At 39.9% G+C, this 23,793-nt stretch overlaps 1 protein-coding gene across 39 annotated transcripts in view; it reads left to right on the top strand.

Annotated features, from left to right (window-relative positions):
* TCF4 (transcription factor 4) overlaps positions 1 to 22,907 on the top strand; it is a 359,573-nt gene extending 336,666 nt beyond the window's left edge. For 22 of the 39 annotated variants that reach the window (XM_086683047.1, XM_086683058.1, XM_086683048.1 and 19 more), the window contains 6 exons: positions 12,149 to 12,284; positions 13,892 to 14,054; positions 14,546 to 14,590; positions 17,116 to 17,345; positions 17,814 to 17,954; positions 18,155 to 22,907. In XM_086683047.1, the coding sequence (XP_086539173.1) occupies positions 12,149 to 12,284; positions 13,892 to 14,054; positions 14,546 to 14,590; positions 17,116 to 17,345; positions 17,814 to 17,950 (711 nt within the window). In that variant the 3' untranslated portion in view covers positions 17,951 to 17,954; positions 18,155 to 22,907. The remainder of the gene's footprint in view (positions 1 to 12,148; positions 12,285 to 13,891; positions 14,055 to 14,545; positions 14,591 to 17,115; positions 17,346 to 17,813; positions 17,955 to 18,154) is intronic. The other 17 variants (XM_086683075.1, XM_086683053.1, XM_086683052.1 and 14 more) reach the window with 2 other exon arrangements.
* Positions 22,908 to 23,793: the final 886 nt, after the last annotated feature.

Genomic DNA, 23,793 nt, shown 5'->3' with positions numbered 1-23,793 from the left:
CAGTATTTGTCTTTTTCTGTCTGACTTAAAGAATTCCCCTAACCATGGATTAGTTACAACAGTTTAAGAGTCATTGAACTCACCATTTGATATTTCTGCATAAACACAAATGAAAGCCCAGAGGTTTTAAATACAACCGTTAACAACCCCTGAGACGAGTAGTTAGGACATGATACGTGCCCAGATCTCACAGCAGGGAGTCCAAACTAGGTACAGCCCTTCTCCCCCTCTCCACCCCCGCCCCCGACCACACACACCCATACCTGTTTTACTCAAGTCAGGCCCCGTGACCTGGAAACAAGACCGTCAGTCTGCACTGGACCGTCAAACCCAAAAGATTCCCTTTCTCTGCTTCTAGGACAAAACAAGCCTAGTTCTCTAATTATTTTCCCCTAAAGTATGTGTTTAGCACCCTGGTGTCATGAACTTTTAGTAAATAAAAACAAAAACTTATTGTTTTCCTCACTTTTAAAATACGAAAGCATATTTAAAAGAGACTCTTTGGCGTTATCGTAGTTTTACTTTGCTTTCTTCTTAAATAATAGAGGAAAAACCAGGGAGATGCTTTTAATGACAGTCATTTTCATATTTTTTATTGAACTTTTACTGGGGACAACGACACTGTGCTAAACAGTCCATCGTTTGGAAAAGGCACGACCCCTATATTTTTAAAAAAAAGGAGTATTACCCTTATTTTTTCTCGAGAAAGCAGATTTTCTGGGAGAAAGATAATATTATATATATTAGAAAATAAACAGATGTTCATTCCCTCATTCTGTGTCTTCTGTGCCTTAGATCCTTTGGGGGTTATGAAATGTGTGTAAGAGTCTCTGATCCTCTGATCCTGTGGGCCTTTGACCTTGGGAGGGTGATAACACAAGTATGTGACCGACTGTAATACAAGGTGGAATTATGAAGTGACCAGAGAAGCAGCTCAGAGAAGGATGAACATAGCCCAGCCTTGGGAGACAGTTAAGAAAACCTTCCAGGAAAAGGTGTCATTGAGCTCATATTAGAAGTTTGCATTGGATTTCAGCAGTTAGGGACAGGCTAGGAAGGGCATTGCAGAGCAAGAGAATAAAATGATTAAAAACATATGCAGAAAATAAAGGATCTTATGTGCCCAGATTGCCTGATGAGACGGGCCCTTGCAGCACCAGCCAGGGCGCCCCGGGTGGAAAGCCCCTCCTCAAAGCCCGGCAACTCCAACCACTGGCTCAGATATTTCACATGAGAGTCCACAGGAAGAGCGAGTTTTCATGTATATTTTTTTACATCCAAATTAAATTAACTCATGGAATTTTCCACCCTTAGGAATTAAAGTAGCTGCTCATGAAGTAATTCAGTTATGTCATTCATACCAAAACAGAAAATACTGGAGCAACCTGGCACTGTTTAAAAGCCAAGACTAGGCCTTGGCCATTTTATATATTTTTTTCAAAATCTGTGGTCGTTGTGTTATTTTAACTTTTATTGTGGCTGTAAATTTTTCAAATCAAAAGTGTCTTAATTGCTTAGAAAATAGAAGTGTAAAATGGGTTCAAAATAAGGAAAGAATTTAGGCATAGCAGCTTTAGGAGTGAAAACCTAAAAAAAAATAAAATAAAAAGGCAAAAAATTTTAAAAAGCTTGAACGCTGCATTTCTGAAACACGAGGATTCTACCTAATTGGCTGACATTCACAGTTGTGCATAATTATAGCTTCCTCTATATCCATAAATCATCTTACAACTATAAAGTTGAGTTTAACCAAAAGATCTGTCCAATATTAGTTAAATGACATCTTTGGGGAAGCATTGTCCTGATACAATAGCCACATTCATTTTCAAGCAACTAATTGGACTTACTGTCAAAAACCAGGGTATTGCGTTTCCACATTTTAATTTTACATTTGCCTTCTCCCTGGCTTCTGCACATGGACGGGTCTCGTTTGGAGCTGCAAGTGTGTGAAAGTTATTGGGGAATGGTAGTCTCTGGGTAATGTTTCTGTGAGCTGCCCAAATTCTTCCCCCCGTAGTCTAGATGGGAAACAGCTGGGTTTTGTTTAAAAAGCTGTTTTGCGAAATGTCTGAATCTTGAGGTGTAGAACTGAGGTCACCAGTAAAGCAGGTGCTCAGGGACAAGTGAGAAAGACTGGGGGCTGGCTGGCCCTGTAACCTTCTGCGGGGTACTTCCTAGCAGAGGAAAAAGTGAAGTTGGCCCCTTTATTTAGTACACAAACAGATAGAAGCAAGTAATCGCATTAGTGATGCTATTAGGAAGGGAGTATCTTTGAACATAGCCAGCCCTTGAGTGAATAATTAGCACAGTGTGAAAGGTACCGAAAGGGTTCTTTCCCTCGCAGGGCTTCAAATACAAAGGTCCAAGAGTTTAACTTCCTTTAGATGTTAGAAGCACTTAAATTTCCTCTTTAAGTATACCCACAGTAAAAGAACTACAATTTCAAGTAAGTAGTACCATAACTGCGTATGTCCTCCAAGTCCATGGATACAATCTAAGGGAGGAAAGAAACCTGAATTGGCCAGACCAGTACCCGGGCAGTTTTGAAAACGGCAAAGTAAGAAACATGTGGAATCACTAAAGTCCAGTGCACGGCAGATATCCACCAGTCTGCAGATGAAAGGAAGCAACCTCCTCCCCTGAGAGCTGGGGGTTATTAGCAGCTGTTTATCCAGTCGGGAATAGAGATTAACATTGTAATTTTTTTTTTTTTTTTTTTTTTTTTAAGAACTAGAAGGGAATTTGTTTGGGAAGTTGGCTCTTCATATCAAGTCACTGTGCATTGCCAAAAAAAACTTCCTTTCTCAGAACTCATGTACGAGAGTTGAGCAATGTTAGGATTCTCTGAGAATCTCTGGATTACCAAAAGTCTATCTCCATTAAATAGAACAGAAAAGGACAGAGAAATGGATGGATGCCTGCCATTGACACATTCCCTTGAACTCTTCCAACGTGAAACAAGCTGGTTACCTGCCCCTAGCCTGCCCCTAACTGGGGGTGCTCTCCCCTACCCCCACATTCCCCACTGCCCCCCAACTTAATCTTTACCACTCTAAGGCATACCCAAATGGATTTTGTACATACCTACTTCTTGTCAAATGTCTTCTCAGGACACGTTGGGGAAGGAGCGTCGGTCTCAAAAAAACCAACCAAACAAACAAAAAAAGAGTTGGATATTGGTATTTTTCCCCCTGATTTAATGCTACCTTTAATGTCATTTTCTTTTATTAAATCCTTTCTTTTGCTTTTGATCTTATTTATAGCAGAGCCACTGGTCATATGGAAACTATTATTGTATAGCTGGGAGATGAAAGACTTCACTGCAGTTAAATAAGAGTGAATCATTCGGGCCAATAATACACACATACAGTGAGGTACCATTTGCGTCCACAATGCCCTGTGTTGTTCCCTTTGTAGTAAAGCCGTGGAGGTTTATAAAGCGCTTCACAAAAGTCTGCTTTTTGTCCAAAATATGTAGTCTGACAACACGAAAACACATTAATATATAGTCCTTAGCTGCTTCTTCATATATCTGTGTAATACCAAAAATAATGCCACTTCTCGATGTAAAAACAGAAACTTTCATTTAAAGGTGAGATGTTATCTCATGGATGTTAAACGTCATCTTTTTTAAAAAATATATTTAGATAACTTGTGTCAAAATTCTACCCATCATTCAAAGCCTATTTAAGAAGGAAGTCCTGGTTTCTCAATCTGATATGGTTTTGCCCATCCCTTAAAACCCCACATAACCTTGAACTCCTTCGTGGCATTCCCTTAAGTTTGTCTTACATGTCTTCAACATTAAGCTGTAAGAACCTTAAGTAATAGACGTGTCTATCTTTTATTATTTCTCCTACAAATACCTGAGTAGTGCCTTGCATACAGTAGACATTTCAGAGGCATTTGTCGAATTAAACAAAAAATGTTTACTTGTGGATAGAAACCCTTAAAATGTGTCTTTGATGATATCAAAAGGCTATAGATTTCAGAGATAGTAAAACAGATACATGCCACATGTTTCATCGTTTACTATTTAGGAAGCATCTAATTGCATGTGATAATATTACAATCCCATACAATGTCCTGTATACCTAGTCCTTGCCCTTGGGAGACTTACATCTCAAGACAAGTGTAAGCTTTATGAATGGCAGCCAAACAAAAGCATTGAAGCGAGTGCCCTGCGCTTGAATTAAGCACTGTCCGTGAGTGCTTTTCAGGGCAGTGTCCATAATGAATAGTCAGGGGAGAGCCCTGTCCAAGCCCAGCAAGATGGTGAGAGTTCTAGAGACCCAGACAGTCAAGGAGTAGTTGGAATAAGGGGATCTGTGGGACTAATAAAAAAGGAGTGGTCGGTGAGTTGTGCCGAGGAAGCCAGCACTGGGAGGCAGAGCAGGGAGGGCTTGGATCAGGCCTTGCTGACGCAGGAGTGAATGTGGCCGATGGGGAGCCATGGGTAGGTAACTAAAGTTGGAGATTAAGGAACTTGAAAAGAGGAAGGAACTGGAACAAACGTCCCTGTGGTGTCCAGGTGAAGGACACAGATGCACAAGGTACCGATCTTAGACCTGACCCACAGAACAATGGCAAGCTGTGCTAGAACCTTGACACGCAGAGGAACAGTTGACGGGCAGAGAATATAGCATTCAGAAAGGGGATGTTTAGGAAGTGATGGGGAAGGAGTGTTTCATTGGTTTAGGGAAGCTTGTTACCCTTCCTTTCCAAATATTTTACAATAAGCATGTGTTACTGGGATGATAAGAAATGCATTTAAAAAATAAAGGCCAGTGAGGTGAAGATAAGTCCCTAGGGATGGACCTCCCGGGCTGGCTACAGAGCACGCATTATGTGCAAGCCAGCCCCTCAGTTGTATGCTCTGCAGGTGTGTCTGTGCTTGGGGATCCCGAATCCCAGGCACACATCAGGTGTTCAGTTGTCTTTCCCTTCACTGCAAACAAAAGAAGCCGTGTACAAGTAATCGCAAACTTTCACCATAATCTCTGTGCTAGATGGACTTGGTTCAGCAGACGTGGATTAAGTTTAGTTGCCTACCACTTACTTACCAACCTGCTACCTGGGGCAAGAAGGGGTGAAATGGACTCTGTTAACCACCTGCTGAGGTTCTCACTTGGTGGAATGCATCCAGTTACAGTTTCCCCTATAGGAAAGTGTTGTAGAGAATTGGGGGCGGAGGGTGGAGATACAGAGGAGAGAAATGAAACAGTTTTAATAGATGGAACTTATGAGTTAAGAAAAAAAAAAAAGAACTGAAATCAGATAACAACCATTTGCATCTCTCGAACTAAATCACAGAATCATTCATTTTAACCATGCTGGTGGACATCAGGGGAGTTTCAGCCTGGCCGATCATGTGACAGGTCAGGCCTGCCAAGGCCGGGGTCATTTACATCAGATTTAAATCCTCTTGAAAATTATTTTATCATCTGGAGAATAAGCATTCAATAAATCTCCAAGAATTGCCCAGTAAGGAATTACCTTAACTTTCAGGCAAAGCATAAGCAAAGCTGTGAGGCTGTGAGATTTCTAGGGAAAAAAACAGGTGTTCTCTGGTGTGAGGAAGTCTTCTCCCAATAAACGGCTCTCAAGAATCAAAATCCAAACAGAAGAAGCGAATCCAGATCTGACTTTTCGTGAAAAGTCCTTTAAATGTTTAATCACAGGAATTTTCAAAAAGTAGTCTGATAATTTTTTGAACTGAGAAATATGGAAGTGATATTTGTGGTTGAAGAGTGTCCCAGATGTTAGAACTTTCTCACACAAAGGAGTTGGTTATCAGAGGTGGGTCTTGTTTTCTGCTACATCTCGGGGCCTCCAGTGTTGTTCCTCGCAGTATCCGTCCGGTGCCACCATTTCGTGAACTTCCGGGTACCCACCTGTGAACCATTAAAGTTTGCATGACCACTTCCCACCTCTTTAAAAGATGCACTTCTGGGGCGCCTGGGTGGCGCAGTCGGTTAAGCGTCCGACTTCAGCCAGGTCACGATCTCGCAGTCCGTGAGTTCGAGCCCCGTGTCAGGCTCTGGGCTGATGGCTCGGAGCCTGGAGCCTGTTTCCGATTCTGTGTCTCCCTCTCTCTCTGCCCCTCCCCCGTTCATGCTCTGTGTCTCTCTGTCCCAAAAATTAAAAAAAAAAAAAAAATTGAAAAGAAAAAAAGATGCACTTCTGGACTAAACAATGTTTTGTACCTTTGAGAAAATAAGTTTTCTTTCCTCTAATATGACAGAGATCTGGCAGGATCCTAGAAACTGAAATCTAGCCCTCCACAACTGTCATGTCTAATTGATATGTCATGGGGAGATTACAGTTCAGACACCACAACTCTTTTCTGTGTCAGTGGGTGTCTAATTACAGTAAAAGCCCATCAACGTTTGTTTTGTGTTTATGGAAAAACAGGAAGAGGAAGAGGAAGAGAAGAGAGAAAAGTAAAAGTTACCAGGACTTTTTTCTTTGTCCCATTTCCTTGTTTTGTTTCTTCTTTCTAAAAAACACCTATGTCAAAAGACACATTTTGAACCGGATGCCATGAATAACAAGCTTTTCTTTTGATAATACCAAAAAGTTTCTGATAGCATATCTAGTTTTGTATCATTATCACTTGGTCTAGAAATTAATGACAAGTTTCCTAAAGTTCCCATCCTACACTCTTTTAGAAGGATTATGGTAGAAGAGAAGGAACTGAGGTCTGAAAGCCTGCTTTGAAGCAGTTATCTCTGGAGATAACATTAACAAGGATTGAATAACTGCCAAATGAAATTTAATACATTTTCCCATCCATGAAATAGGCCTCTTAAATACAACAGAATAATTACTTTCACAATACTCCCTGGAAACAAAGAGAGCAGAAACACTGAATGTCTTTTTTGTTTGTGGTGTTTGTTGTTAGCTCACGGATCAGGATAAGGATATTTACCAGGATGCTGCACGCATCCCCACATTGAAATACCCTTGCCAACAGCCACCTCATTTGAAGCTGCATGTCTTTGAAATCTGTTTATGTTGGAGGAGTTGTGGCAAGTATTAAATTTTGTAATTTAGTTAGACATCTTGGCCGTGGCCTTGGCCATACTTGGTGAACTATGGTGGTTTTTTTCCCTATGATAAAGAAAAATAAAATGAGTTTCGTATCTATATCTACACACACACACACACACACACACACACACACACACACACACATGCCCATATATGCACTCTGTTGTAAACAAAAGCTCCAAGAGATAAACCCTTTTGTCCCTTAACTTTGTTCTCCTCCCATACACACACACACACACACACACACACACACACACACACACCAATCAAATTATTCAGTGTTGTTATAACTTTTCTGAACTCAAAATCTATTTTAGTCTTACTAGACATTTGCCAATTCGCTTCACTATCTTCAACCTTAGCTTTCTTCTCTGTAAAATGAAGAGTTTGGCCTAACTGGGTTCCAAGTCTCTCAAGCTCTTAAAGTTTCTATGCTGTGATTGAAAAGTGCTTCTAATGTATCCATCCTCTCCTTGGAAAGTAAGGTTATTTAAAATTATATGGTGCTTACATTATTCAAAAGAAGTAATGTACTGCTGAAGGTATTTAATTATTCCCAGTGATAAATTAACACAGGAAAATTTAAATAGCCATGTCAGAATTTGAATATAACTTGACCTGAGATGCAGGGTAACTTAGATATTTATATCTAAGAGCCATGATTTGGGGGGCATGATTTATGGTGGAGTGGGCATCCATGCTTAGACCACATGATCTTCCCTCCTCTTCTTTTGTAGTTCATTGAACCAGTAATGGGGACACCTAACCCTAGAGTGGCCCATTCAAAGGATGGTTCGTGTCTGCTTCAAAATGTTGAGCTTACCATCAGATGATCTTGGCATTCTGAGCTCAGAAATACTAAGAGAGGGAGTTAGCAACAGGTTCAGAACCTTAAAGAATGTACTGAGATATCATGAAAGGAGAGTTCAGACTATAGTCATGAAGGGACAAATGCCAGAGAGACAGAGGTACCAGCAGAGGGACAAGAGAGGCTGGCCCATGAGAGACAAGGAGTGGCCTTAGTCCTTGGTGTTCTCTGGGCTCAAAACCTAAATTACAGAAATCATGAAAAGTCTCCTTTTACTTGAGAGACTTACTACTATGAAAACCACCACACTAAAGTGATCAGTGTGCAAAAATCCCACAGAGAATCTCTAAGCTTCATGAGGTCATCTAAGTTATTTACCATCCCATCCCTAGCACCCCCTGGAGTGACAAGCATGAAGTAGATGAGTAAATATTTCTTGAATTAATAAATGTACTCTTTGATCAATCAATTAACACTGTATAATTTTTAGAAATTTAATTTTGTCTTTTACATTTAGCATAAATATATCTAAAACCACATTGTATGTAACTAAGAAGACTATTCTTAAAGATTGCAAAAAATAAAATTTACTATCAATATTGATAAAATTAACTACTTTCTTAAACTGGCTTTTAACTTTAAACTCTTGCTTCCCTAGATGAAAACGTTATGCAAATAGGGCTTTAATGAAGTACAGATTTTCTAAAAGTAGGTACCATCCTTAGAGTCTATTTGCAGGTTGAAGGAATCTGCTTTTTTCTAGTTATATTCTTACCTATTTATTATTTGGAAGGTGGTCAAGCCTTGACCCTTGTATTCTGTACATATTGGCTCCTCCTTCTATTTATGAGCTATTCCAGTGATGGATTGTGTTGACCATCCACTATCATTCTTGCCTTGTCTCTTATGTGACCAAAAATAATGTTTCCGAAAGAGAAGTAAATGGGGTTAGGACATGCTGTCTGTGGCCAAGGAAACAAACAAAGCAAAGTTAATTCTTCAGAATACTATTGCATAGCCACAGGCAATGGAATTGATCCCGGAGAATCAAGCTCATTACCACAAGGATCTCGACCCATCATCATTCATTCATTTGACCTGGAATGTGCATAGTTTACAAAGGCAGCCTTAAATCATCAAGAGCAACTTTGTTTGCAACTTCCTTTGTGGAAAATGATTGGTATATTATTTGAGATGATCTGTGGAAAATATATAAAGTTAGTTAACATGTATGGCTAAAATCCAAACAAATACAGTTGTAACAACTGTCTTCTCAACATATTTATAAGATCATTTAAGATTTCACTGTCATTGTGTAGGAGGAAAGATTTAAAATCAAATGCACATGAACAAAATAGAGACAAAGAGTACAAAGATGATCTTAAATGGAGGTAGCTTGTGTTCTGAGGGGTTTTGAACTATATAGACTTTTATTTTTACGTGGTATGCAAGGATTTGCAGATATTTTCACATAATATCTATTAATTGTTAAGTACCTATTATGTACCAATTGTTTTGCCTATTACCACCCTTTGCAATAAACACGGGACTCATTCTCTATAACCTAGTGTTAATTTCTTCAGTTTGTATTTGAATACCTTACCCATGGTTACACAGCTAACAAAGAAACCAGTTACAGTTAAAATCTAGATGTTGTTGATTCTCATCATTGTACTGTTTTTACTCAGTCTTTCATAATAGTTGAGACAAGGAAAATACAAAGATAATTGGTTGTGGGCTCTTTTTTGCTCTTGTAAAACTAATCTGAATGTGAACTGGAAGGGAGAAAAGAAGCATAGGATCAATATCTGAATATATTTTAAGTAAAAATCAAAACCCTAACCTTAAATTACATCACGGATGCCTACAAAGAAGGCTTGAGGGTTTTAATAGAATGCCTATCGTAAAAGCATTTACGTCTTTGCTATGCTCAAACCTGGGGTTACCTTCAGTGACTCCAATTTAGAATCACCTTCTGTGGAAGTTTAAGAGATTAAATCCATTGGAAATACCAATAAATATGAATCAGCACTAAGGTAATTATTTGGGTTAACATTGATTGACAGACTTCAAGAGCTACCATTTGATCAAGGCCTGTAAAATGCACGCATACAAGTTGACATCTTAGATTGGAGGGATAATCATCCATTGAATCAGTCTTGTAAATGCACAAACATAAAAACGGCAAATCAAAACCTGAATGGAAAATAGCTATCACCTTTTTGTTTGGAATAAATATGAAAACATACCAAAAGTGAAAAATGGTTTGGAAGCGTCAAGTGGGCCTGGCCTGCCTGGAAGGACGGGGCGCTGGTCACCGGGGGAAAGACGCCAGTGGCATGGCAGTGGTGTTAAACACGTGAAGGGGACTTACACTTACTCCATGAAACTCCCGAAGTTGAAACTAGAACCAGTGGATGGAATACACAAGGAGGACAACTTGTGATGAAAATGGAATGGCACGGGCTGCTGTGGGAGGTAATCGAGGTCTCCTTACATTCGAAGCACCCTCCTAGAAGCTAAATAACCACGATTCAGAACATTCTGGGAAGGGACACAGGCACACAGGTGGCGGACATCCCTGGACTCTTAGCTACAGCATTCACTTATGCGTCCCGATGCCCATGAGTCTTTAAATCCTTTTATTCTTGCTATATTTTGAACCTGAGCAATTAGTATGATTTCTGTGGTCCCTCCCCCTCCCCCCTGAGTTATTTCCTTCTGTACTGTTTTGGATTATGTAACGGTGATACTTCATATCAGGTTGCTTTTAGATAGCGTGTGCTTCATTCGGTTCTGTGAATTTGGTTGTTGTCGGTTCAGATTCTGATTGTCGTTGCTTTCTTTGGAGATACTCTTTTAAAACATTTGGCAGCAAATGAGTGAAGATTCTGCTTTGTGGGCTTTTTGGTTTTGGATGGGGAAAAAGTTAAACTTTTTGATTCATAACAGTAAAAATTCAGAGGTAAATATTTTTAGGGTCAGACCCACGATCCTGCATACATTGTTCGCCTGACAATAGGCGGAGAGCCTAACTACTTGAAAATGCAAACAAAAATGTAAGCTACTCATGTTCCTCTTGGTTTGCAAATGCTGAATGGTTTTGCTTTAAGGCACATGCCATAAAGTCAGCACTTGCTGTCTCGTTGTCACTGGTGCAACATCTCCGGACCCTCGAGTAGACAGTAGTAGTTACTAAAATGCTCAGCAGTGTTTCTTCCAGACCAAGTCATCATGCTGTATTCTGTAATTTTATTCATGGAAACGTGAAGAGTGTTTACAGTGCGGTGTCTTTCTAGGATCAGAATAGTGGGAGGAAAAGTGGAAAAATGTCCAAACCTCTTTGCATGGCAATGATGGCATTACTGGTGTGTTTAATAAAACCTTTATTGGGGCGCCTGGGTGGCGCAGTCGGTTAAGCGTCCGACTTCAGCCAGGTCACGATCTCGCGGTCCGTGAGTTCGAGCCCCGCATCAGGCTCTGGGCTGATGGCTCAGAGCCTGGAGCCTGTTTCCGATTCTGTGTCTCCCTCTCTCTCTGCCCCTCCCCCGTTCATGCTCTGTCTCTCTCTGTCCCAAAAATAAATAAAAAACGTTGAAAAAAAAAAAATTTTAAAAAAAAATAAAACCTTTATTGGTACATTTTCCGGTGTGGTGGCATTGGCAGAGACGGTCCCCCTTTGGATTTGGAGCTCAGCGGCTGATGAAATACAGTAAACATTAATCTGGGATGGGCTGCCAGTTTTGGAAAGCCAGGTGACATTTTATTATATTTGTACCGAGCAGGGGCTGTGTCCCATACTGCCGTAGCTTCCGCTGTCAGAGGCTTAGCTGGCATTATGGAAAAAAAAAAATGGCAGGCCTGAGAATCTTATCCCCTGAAATGAAAGTCGAATGCCAAATTGAAATTCCTGTAGGATTTCCGATAGCAATGGGGGAATTGAGAAGCCCACAATTAAGCATATGGGCATTAAGATAATTGTCAGATCTGTTGGCGGACATGATAGAAGACAGATGGGTACGAATCAGTGCGCTCCACTGCAGCACCCTGGGAGACAATTTGACGTTTTACCTGCCTGAGCTACTCTGCCATATTTGTCACTGAATGTACAGCACGGCATCTTACTGAGTGTGAAGTGTTTTGCAGGGTTCTGTAGGTGTGTGTGCGGTCCTTCAGCGCCCTCTAGTGAAAGGCATTTGGGAGTCTTGTTTTTCAAAGGCCCGTGTTCCTTCGGCTGGTCCTTGCTGCCCCTGGAAATAAACTCCACGGTTCCTCTCCCCCTTTCAGGTTGGGGCCCATCGTGAAGACGGTGTGGCCCTGAGAGGCAGCCATTCTCTTGTGCCAAACCAGGTTCCAGTTCCACAGCTTCCTGTCCAGTCTGCAACTTCCCCGGATTTGAACCCACCCCAGGACCCTTACAGAGGTAGGTCTGCCTCCGAAGGCCCTTCCGACCTCACTTAGACAATAGTGAATCCAGTGTTGATCCCAAGCTTACTTGGCATACACTCCTCAGGAAGCACTGGCAGAAAACCAAGAATCAAATTTGGTACAAAAATGGTAAGCAAATGGGAAAGCAGTTAGAACGTAGCCGGCTAATTGTGTTTCTTCAGTAACTGTTTTCCTCAAACATCCTCTGAAATCCTGGTCCTATTTCAGCAGGGAATGAGACAACAGACTGATGAGAGGAAATTTTATTTTAGCTATTTCCACATTTTACTCATTCAGGTCCTCTAATGTGGTTAGTTGTAGCCTGAAAATGATATTTCCAAATGAATAGGAAGGAAGGAAATTGTTTTTGTCATTTAAGATGGAAGGAAATGTAGGTACATTTAAAAACTGGAACTTGGTGGAATGATTTTCACTTTTCGTCTCGCCCCATAATGATTGCCTCAAACCACGGACCCCACTCAGCTTTTCATGACCCCAGGAAGTTATACCACAGGAGCCAGACCTGGGTCCCATGCTCCCTGTGCAACTGGCTGGCCCGGTGACTGGCAGACACTTAAATTCTCATCACCCACCCCCCCCCCCCCCCATGTTTAGAGTAAAGGTGATAACACTGCCCCAGGAATATGCATAGGCTTTTTACCACTGGCTAAACATTGTACAAATTGAGTGTTAATTATGTGTGTGTGTGTGTGGGTGGGTGTGTGTGTGTATGGAGAGAGAGAGAGAGAGAGAGTCAGTGCTTCTTAAACTTGAGTGTATATAAGCGTGACTTGAGGACCTTGTTAAAGTGCAGATTCTGATTCAGTAGGTCTGAAATTCTGCATCTCTAATGGGCTCTGGTGATAAGGATGCTTCTGGACCACAGACCAATTTTGAGTGACTACACAAATTACAAACAGAGGAGAATACCCAATAGGCATGCTTATACCTTAGAAATAAGTGGATACATAAGGGTCACGTTTTAAAATGTATTGTGATCTTGAAAGTTGAGCAGTGATAAAGCTAAAAATTTCTTCAGTGAGCAGCTAACTGCTTTCCATATGTACCATTTTTAAATGCTGATTACTCCTTGAGGATAAGAGAAACCTAATTTCAGAATATCATTAGGGTATCTATTGAAGTCTTGACTGCACATATTTAGCGTACTCCCTGGGAATTATATTTTAAGGACATTTTCTATTAAATCATTGCATATGGAAGAAACTCAATATAATAGCTGATATTTACTTGGGTTCTTAATCAGAACATTGCGGTGTGTGATTTTCATGATTATGATTTTCATTGCAATTAAGTTGATGTTTTGTAGACAGTGAAATTACCATCTACTCCAAAAGATTGCAAAATAGAATTTAACCTCAGAGCCAATGCAGGGAAAACTTGCTTCCACAGGTGCATTTTTGAAACTTCACCAGATCACATGGAAACAAATGCGGCAGAAGGATCACAGTTCAGCAGCATGAACTATATGGCTGGCAGCTCGCGGTCTGCAGTGTGTGTGCATGTGTGTGTGTGTGTGTGCGCGCGCGCATCTAGTGTTTGGCAGAAACATCACCTGCTCTCTCTCTCTCTCTCTTCCGTTAGGCATGCCGCCAGGATTGCAGGGCCAGAGCGTCTCCTCCGGCAGCTCTGAGATCAAATCCGACGACGAGGGGGACGAGAACCTGCAAGACACGAAATCTTCCGAGGACAAGAAGTTAGATGACGACAAGAAGGATATCAAATCGATTACTAGGTCAAGATCTAGGTAACAGTATATGATACTGTCGCTTCATTTAATTCCTTTATTGGACTTTGATGAAGTGAACAGAACAGGAAGAAACTATTCAGTTTTTTCCTGGCAGGTAAATCGACAGCTGAAAAGAAAATTAAAGGCCTGCTCTAGAGCTACCGAAGTATCGTTTGAGATACTGGTACTCTAGTGAAGCCTACAGTGTCTTTGCATTTGTGAATTTGGACGCAGTGCTAATTACACACGGTAAAAACAATTTGTAACTGATTCAAGTGCAAACAGTTGATTTTTAAAATGATGCATATTCTGCAAATTTGGTCCGAAATGATCTTTCCAAAATATTTCTAAAAAAGAGATCTTAGCCGTGTTAAAAACTCCATTGAGGTATATGCAACTATGACTTTTTTCTGATCTTGAACGTGAGAATATACTGATTTCCCAGCTTTATCTTAAATATGTTGATCTATCTAATAATAATACCTAAACTGCTCGCTTTTTTCTCCCAGATACTCCCTTCTACAGAAAATACAACTGCAGGAAAATAGCTTCTGGTTGGTTTTCTTAAACATCCAATATCTTTAAATTAGAATCTTTCTCGTGGAATGTTAACTCTAGTCTGACGATCAGATGGTTTTCGAACACCGTGGCACCCCTGTTCTTTGCTTTAGTTCCCTTGGGTTGTTTTCATTTGTAAATTAAATAAATTGTACCACAACTACACTTCCCCCTTTTAGAAGCTGTCATTCTCGGGGTTAGAGCTAATGCCCTTTAGGAATTAAGAACATGCCACTTTCTCATAATCGCCTTTATAATCATTGGGATAAATTGTAGGACATCCCCTGCTAAAATTTCCAGAAAATGGTACAAGCTTCTTACCCCTTACCTCCCACCATCACTACAGAGTCTCCTGACTCTTGGCCACATTGGTGAAATTTTAAGGAGGGGCTTTCGCATCCCTACCGTCTTCTCTGCCACTCCCGTCAGTTCTCAGTAATTCAACTAGTGGCCGTGACTTATGCATATTAGTAGATTCTTGGAAGTTTCCGTACAACCTTCTTATTGAAACCGTTATTCTTGTGACATTTACCTAATGCCTCCCAAACTGGGATGTGAGACAATGCTAGGTAGTTTTATTTGCAAAACCAACCTATTTACTATTTATAAGTGAATAATCAGGCTTAATTAGTTACTAGCCTGGATACCTTTGGAAAACAAGTTCCCACTTTCAGACCCACTCTGTGAAAGCTGTGACACCTGTGTGATGTTTAAAAGTGTTACTCAAAATTTTAACTTCAGGGAAGGGCCACCACAGACTTGGCTGTGTTCTCTTTTCACTTGTTACAACCTGTTTGTGTAGTGGAATGTGGACGTGAATTAACGGTAACCTTGACTTGGCTGCCATCAGCAGAAGTTAGGGGTGGTGGGGAGCAGGGTTCAGCAGAAGTGAGGAGGCTGAGATGACACTGAAAGAGAGCCATTTCCCACAGGTTCAGTCCAGTTGTGTGTTCACCAGCACACATCTATGGCAGACGGCCCCATCTGGCAGGGAGTATATGACCCATAGGGAGATGAGCCAAGCCTTAAGGCATCTTTCTTTGGTGTCTTCCTCTTCCCCTCCCTTACAAGTGTTGTTGGCTTACATGCATCATCTGTATTTGCAACATGTGCTTGCAACCCAAAGAATCCCACTCCCATTTGTGATTGATTGGAGCTTCTCAGCTATAATTGGTCCTTATTGCAATTTGGAAGCTACCCAGAGATTCTCCAAACTGGAAGATTCAGAGCCACGCATGTTAAGCCAACATTCATTAAGTGTACGTTAAATTGACTAGATAACTTACCCCATGTTCTCCTGCTCTGAAATATTGTGATTAACACCTTTATTCTGTGAACATTTCAGATTTGTAGAATTTTAAAGTAGAGGTTAACCATCATGGTCATTTAGATGAATGCTTGGACCTCCAGGTTAACATCCTTACAGATGGTCACCTCCATATTGTTTCATATAATGAGGAGCCTATTACTTTTTCAGTGAAGTTGACCTCACTTTTTATATCTCTTATGACATCTCTTATACCCAAAAAGCTTCTTGCTCATGTTAACTCAAACTATAACACTCAGAGGCATGACAGCCAGAAACAGACAGGAGGAATATTGCCTTTCCAGACTATACTGGATCCAACCATGCCTTTGCTATGAAATGTAATATTTTGGTTCTAACCATCAGAGATTAGCTTTTGGGCTTCATTTTTGACTCATGATGAGGTCATGGTCATTTATAACCAGTAGCTGTTTGGTATTTAGTCCATCGTATTCTGTTTGCTTTGCACAGTGCGTGTCAACTCAGATTTTCCCAACTTGTTTTGGGGGCTCACAAATGTCCATGATGTTAAAAGCCATGGAGATCATGGTTTTTCTAGCCTTTTTATTTAACACATGGAGAAAATGAGACTCAGATACATTAAGTGGAATAGCCATGCCTTCAGAGCTAGTTATTAGTGAAACATGGACAAAAGTTCTCTGTCTGCACTCTCATTGCTCTGGTGTCTTGAATGTAGGGCCTTCTTACTCCTGTTTCAGCTGTATCGTGTTCATTCTGACCTGTCTGAGTCTTTTCTCAAGCACTTGTTTTCCTCAGGTTCCAGATGTCACAGTATGAAAGTTAAAAACGACAGCACACACACCTTCAGTCTGTGTAAAACGCTCTGCTTTGTGGCCATGCAGACTAGCCTCGAGGCTAAGTTGACCGTGGCCTTGCTTGGCAGAGTGTAGCCTCGTTGATAAAAAGCCGTGCTTGCCCTTTACCCCCTACATCAGCATGGGCACACAGTGGGCCCTAACTTTAACCCCTCTGGTTTTGTTTGGGTTGAATGTCTGGGAGAAACGGAATGTCTCGTGTATGGATTGTCACAGCCATCTATAGCAGTCCCAAGTTCAAGTGGATGTAAAATCCTGCCGAGGACAACAGCTGAAGATGGACACATCCCCAGAAAACTCTGGAAGAAAACAAAACCAATTTAGAGACTTTCTTTGTCCCCACACCATTAGAAAATGTCGCATCCCTTTTGTCCCCCAGCAATAACGATGACGAGGACCTGACACCGGAGCAGAAGGCAGAGCGTGAGAAGGAGCGGAGGATGGCCAACAATGCCCGCGAGCGCCTGCGCGTCCGTGACATCAACGAGGCTTTCAAGGAGCTCGGCCGCATGGTGCAGCTCCACCTCAAGAGTGACAAGCCCCAGACCAAGCTCCTGATCCTCCACCAGGCCGTGGCCGTCATCCTCAGCCTGGAGCAGCAAGTCCGAGGTCAGTGCCCCTGCCGCCTCCTCGTAGGGGTCACGGCAGCCTGTGGCTGCAGGGAGTAGGGATCGACTTGCCGGCCTGGAGCGGGAGCAGAGAAGCAGCCCCATAAGCATGGTTCAGAGTCACGGGGTCAAGTGCAGATCGCCTCTGAATCTGTAAGGCAGCCCCCCTGTCTCCCATGGCTAAGGTACAGGACGCTCTTACAAGTAAGACGGCACCACAGTGCTTTCGTACGTACTCTCAGGAATCCACGTTTGGTATCTTTGTTTTAGCAGCTTTCTTATCCTGTGAAGCCGTCCAGCTTGTACTGGTGACCCACCAAATGCATGGCTATAGCGTGCCTTTGCTGGCTCTTCCTCTCGCTGGGTGACGTGGAAACCCCATGGAGGGTCGGCAGATGAGAGCGCATTACTGCCCTCTACCAGAAGCCGTGGGCACTAACCACATTCTCGGCTTCACTCTTCCTTCCAGAGAGGAATCTGAATCCGAAAGCCGCGTGTCTGAAAAGAAGGGAGGAAGAGAAGGTGTCCTCAGAACCTCCCCCGCTCTCCTTGGCGGGCCCGCACCCTGGAATGGGAGACGCGTCAAACCACATGGGACAGATGTAAAAGGGCAAGTGTGCTCTCTGCCATTTCAGAAATCCCCTCCTTTGTCGCTCTCCTCCCCGAGGCATCAGCCATAAACGTCAACATTCGCCCCAGTTAACAAATTTTTCCCCTTTGGGGAAAAAAAAAAACCAGTTTAAAAATAAAACGTTTACTTCCTCTGTTTTAGGTGTATGAATTAATTTTCCTCTCTTTTTCCCTTCTCAGGTCCAAGTTGCCACATTGCTTCATTAATACAAGAGACCACTTCCTTAACAGCTGTATTATCTTAAACCCACATAAACACTTCTCCTTAACCCCTTTTTTTGTAATATAAGACAAGTCTGAGTAGTTATGAATCGCAGACGCAAGAGGTTTCAGCATTCCCAATGATCAGAAAACCGAAAAACAAACAAAAAAAAAAAAGAAAGAAAAAAGTGCAACTTGAGGGGTGACCCTCTAACATATCATTCAGAATGTGCAAAGCGGTGTGTGCAGGCTGAGACGCAGCCCAGAGACTGAATGGCAATCTTTCCACACTGTGGAACAATGCATTTGTGCCTAAACTTCTTTTGGAAAAAAAAAAATATAATTAATTTGTAAGTCTGAAAAAAATATTTAATTTAAAAAATTGTAAACTTGCAATAATGAAAAAGTGTACTTCTGAAGACAACTACATGAACGTTTTTGTTGGTATTCAAGTCAGCTAGTGTTTATTATTACCGGATATCGAATAAGGGAAGCTCGGCTGCCCTCGTAACAAAACCAGCAAACGTCCTGATGACAACAAAGTGATGACATTAGCCATTCCTTAGGGTAGGAGGAACAGATGGATCTTATAGACCTATGACAAATATATATATAAATATATATATAAATATATATTAAAAATTTAGTGACTATGGTAAGCTTTTGTTCATTTGTTTCAGACTTTTTTCTCCTGTAAAAAAATAGTACTGATTAACTTTTTTAAAAGAAAGATTTTACTGTAAATACGGATTTTTTTTCTTTTTTCTTTCCTTTCCTTTTCTTTCCTTTTTTTCTTTTTTTTTTTTTTTTTTTTTTTTTTTTTTTTTTTTTTTTTGGTCTTTCTGTCCCTTTCCCTGGTTTGTTATCGTAACCTGTAGTGCCGACTCTGCTTCTGGAGAGGTGACGCAGGATAAAATGCTGACCCTGATGTTGTTTTTCATTCATAAATAAGTAGAAAGTTGTTTCTCCAGTCTTTTGGGAACACAGGACTTAAAAGTCACATCATGTGTAGATATTACAAGCAGCATTACCAAGACATGGCAAAAAGAGTTTGTCTGAACTGTAATGTTGCGTTTGTGACCCTATTCTGGGATTTTCAGAGGTACAAGGTTAGAATGCTACAATGTTACCACTGTGCCTTCCAATGTTTATATCATCGGAAACATAACATAATCAAAGTGGCTGTGATTTAACAAAATGATTAAGGTGTTACCTACATGTGTAGCCGAAGTAGTGTGCAGTGAGGCGTTTCTGAATACATGGTCAGATTTTTGGAAAAAAAAAAAAACAAAACAAAAAAAAAAACAAGTAAAGTTCAAAAACCATCAAATGAGAAAATTGCAAGTAGTGTGACAGAGCTGATTGATTTTGTTGCTTTCTTGATTTTTTGTTTTCAAAATGGGTTTACTAAGATGTAGATGACTTAACTGCCTCCTCCTTCGTCTGAAAAAATGCCAATATTCAATCATCATGCAGCATTATAACAAGCCTTATAAGTCCTAAAGCATTAAGTTGCACTTTCTTGAGGAGGGGTAGTGCAGTATTTCTCTGGCCAGTATGAATGAAGTTTATACTTAACATATTTGATAGAAACATAGATCAAGCTATGGCACAGCAACTCATCAGATAGCTAGCTTTGACGTCTGGGCACAATTGAACCAACTTCCATCGTGAATCTTTATAATGATTGACTTTGGTGTATAGTGTGCAGTAAACAAATAGTGCTCCTAGTTAAGTACTTGTCAGCATCCTTTTGTCTCTAACTCGTTTCTATTTTTACAGCCACACAATCTTGGCATGTATTAAGAAAAAAAAAATCCCTGTTCAAGTAGTTTTTCCACCTATCAGCACTGAGTAAATGCCATAAATCCATCGAAATGGTCTAAATGTTCCATCTGTTCTCCTGTTTTGCCAGTTATATAGTAATGAAATACATTTGTAAATTTTATGCAACAAATGGCAAACGTATCATTATTTTGAAATCGTGTATGTAAAAGTTATATTTTTACATGTAGACTCTTGTTATTATGTGTTTTAATACATTGTATCAGTTTTTGTTGTTTTTTTTTTAAACTGTGTGGTTTAAAAAACGTCTCATTTAAATGAAATAGTGAGCTACAAGAATCTGAATTTTATGTTCATTTCCGAAAATGTAAGAACAAATAAGATAGTTACCACGTGGTCATCTTTTACAAACCCATAAACATTTTGATTAGCTGTGTGTGTGTTGAAAACTGTAAATATGTTCAGTAGCGATAAAACTAAAATACTTTGATTTGTTGATAAGTTCCTAAAATGTGGAGGTGGATTAAAAACTTAGGAGAATAGCAGAAATCAAACTTCATGAAGTTATGTTGAGACTTTCCTGTGAAATGTACGAACAAAGGGACTCAAAGAAGGGCACGGAAGACAACATTGTATACTCTCCCCTCCTCCTGAACAATGGCAACCATGTGTACTTGTTCCCTCCGTATGTTCAAGATTTCCTTTTAGTGGTACATTCTGTACTCATTTTGTATAGTCTACCAAGGCGGGTATCCCTAGGAACAATATTATATAGGAAGCAGGTATACTCTGATCACATTCAGGATAAGTGTACAGAAGAAAATACGGTGTTTACTCTTTAGGGAACTGGAAATACTCCCTGCATTGATGTACATTTTAAGAATGGCACTTTTGATACGTGTTATCATAAAGGTGCTTAATAGAGCTGATTTAAAGTTTTTCAAACCTGTAAGCAAAGCAAAAAATTAAATTGTAGTTGATTATTTTTTAAATTGGTGCTTTATATTTTGTTCTCAAACAGAGTTAAAAGCTGCAATTTATTGTTCACCAGCTTTGATGTATTCATTACTCAGTAATGTAATACCTCTATTGTTGAATTCCCTTTGGAAATAGGCGAAAAACTTTCTAATGGCCACCAAAAGCTGCTCACTACTTTTTGCTTGGTGGAGAGACAGGATCTGCACCTATACCTATTAATTGGGTTGTATCCCCATTTAAAAAAAAAAAAAAAAAGGGTGAAAGGGAATGTGGCCTTTTTAGTGTGTTTTTTCTTGTCGTTGTTTTGTAATTATCAAACCCAGGTAAGATATTGGTATCCTGCGCTGGATTTTCGAATGAAATTTAGCAGAAGACAGTTAGGATGAAAGTACTATACAGAATTTCACAAGGGTCCATACTATACCGCATACCTGATGCCACTTAGGCTGGGAATCTGTTGGAGAGACTTGGACTTTGAAAGCAACTTGGAATAGTTGATCCACCTCCACATTCAAGTAATTTATGAATATGCAGAATAGGGATCTGTTCATCTAGAAACTTTTACCATTTGTCTTCTGTGTATAGCTGCAAGGAACACTAATGTTTATACAACTGTCAGTCCACCCAGTAACACAACTGGTTCTGATTCAGTCTTCCGATTCCTTTCTGTTTTTCGCTTTTTCCTACTTCTTGGTTGTTGTTTTTTTTTTGTTTGTTTTGTTTTTGTTTTTTTATTCGTGATCTTTATTTTGATGAGGGGTTGGGGGGTGGGGAGGGAGTTGAACCAAGACTCGGGGTTAAGAGGATTTTCGTCTTGGATCCAACAGGCAGAATATGATCTGTGTCCAAAAGTGAACTTGAGTCAGGAATGAAACCATTTCAGCATAAACAAGCACAAAAATTTAGTCTGCTGGCTGACTGGAAACAAAAAAAAAAAAAAAAAAACACACAAAACAAAACAAAACAAAACAAAAAGGTCAAGATGGAATATGATGAATTCCAACACAATGGGGCACCAAGGCCTTTAGGCCTCTCTTTTTATTTTGCTTTGGTTTTGTTTGTTTTTCTTTATAGACATGCTCTTTCTCATGGGACTTGAAGTGGATTCATCTTTGTGCAGTGCTGGTTTTGCCATCCTCATTTCAAGTATTATAGACATATGTAATGGTGAAAATATATGAACTGTGGCCTTTTTCATTCTTGTTACTTGTGATGCAATTAAGTGAAGATAAGAAAAAAAAAGCAGAGATTTACCATGTATCAGTGCCTGGCTTTTTGTTATAAAGCTTTGTTTGTCTAGTGCTCTTTTTGCTATAAAATAGAGTGTAGTACACCCTAGTAGGAAAAAAAAAACTAAATTTAAAAATAAAAAAAATATATTTGGCTTATTTTTCGCAGGAGCAATCCTTTTATACCATGAATATTACAAAAAAAAATTGTCAGATTCTGAATATTTCTTCTTTGTAGATTTTTGGAATCATTATGAGTAAAAGTTTGTTACTTTATTTTACTATTTAAAAGATGTTATTTTACCATGTGTTACTGAGATGAAACTGTATGGTAGCTTTTTTTGTTTTTTTGTTTTTTTTTGTTTTTGTTTTTGTTTTTGTTTTTGTTTTTTAGTTGTAGGTCGCAGCGGGGAATTTTTTTGCGACTGTACACATAGCTGCAGCATTAAAAACTAAAAAAAAAAATTGTTAAAAAAAAAGGGAAAACATTTCAAAAAAAAAAAAAAAGATAAACAGTTACACCTTGTTTTCAATGTGTGGCTGAGTGCCTCGATTTTTTCATGTTTTTGGTGTATTTCTGATTTGTAGAAGTGTCCAAACAGGTTGTGTGCTGGAGTTCCTTCAAGACAAAAACAAACCCAGCTTGGTCTAGGCCATTACCTGTTTCCCATCTGTAGTTATTCGATGAAGTCATGTACATGACCGTTCTGTAGCAATAAATGTGCCATTTTTATAAACTGTTTCTGACACTTGTTTCATTTCATTTTGCATTGTCCATATAGCTCTGATTCTCTTCTGTCAGTAAAACCACATCTATATTTCATTTTCCAAGTGTTGGAGGTATTGACAGCTTAACAAACAAAACATACAAAAAAAATTTTTTTTACAAAAACAAATTGAAAAGCAAAGCACATGATTGACCAAGGAAGAGATGCCCTTAATGAAAATGGAACGGGATGCATGCAAAACAAAAAGAAAACTGTCTAGAGGATTAACTAATTGGAGGAATATAATTAATGTGCGTGTAACACTGAAGCTATGCATTTGAAGAGCTCTGAACTGCGCCACTGTTTTCGGTTACGCTGCAGCTTGCTAAGTCAAGTCAGCCTTAACCATTTGGATCAGTTGGTCGACTGTCTGGCAGAACCTTCTCAGCTAGATCTTTTCAGTTAAAAATCTAAGATTTATTTTGTATCACTTTGTTAAGAGCTGGATATTGTTAACCACAATTAATATTACACTGTATTTATACTTTCTCAAACTATACCCACCCCATCACTTCTGGTTGACTCTGTTGACTATGAATCCAGATGTAAACAACCAGATTTTTTTTTTTTCTAAGTTGTACAAACTGACGCGTGTCACCTATGATGGGAGGGAAAAAAAAATGTACAGATTAAAATTATTCAGTGTTATGTACTGTAAGTTAATATTTTTGTAGAATGGACATCGATCTACTTTGCAAGACTTGGAGGCTGTTTCAACATTGCATTGTAGAAATGTAAAGTAATGTATGCAATGGAAAGGAAAGCCTGTGGTAGATGAGCACTTCATAACAGAATGTTCTGAGCGAGTACGTGGTATTTGGGGATGTCTCCATATTGCTCTTGTATTCTTTCTGATGGA

This window comes from Puma concolor, chromosome D3 (assembly GCF_028749965.1).
Source record: "Puma concolor isolate L17-30 chromosome D3, mPumCon1.1.hap2, whole genome shotgun sequence".
Taxonomy (NCBI): domain Eukaryota; kingdom Metazoa; phylum Chordata; class Mammalia; order Carnivora; family Felidae; genus Puma; species Puma concolor.
The sequence above is the reverse complement of the archived record's forward strand: the minus strand, read 5'-3'. Positions and strand labels throughout refer to the sequence as shown.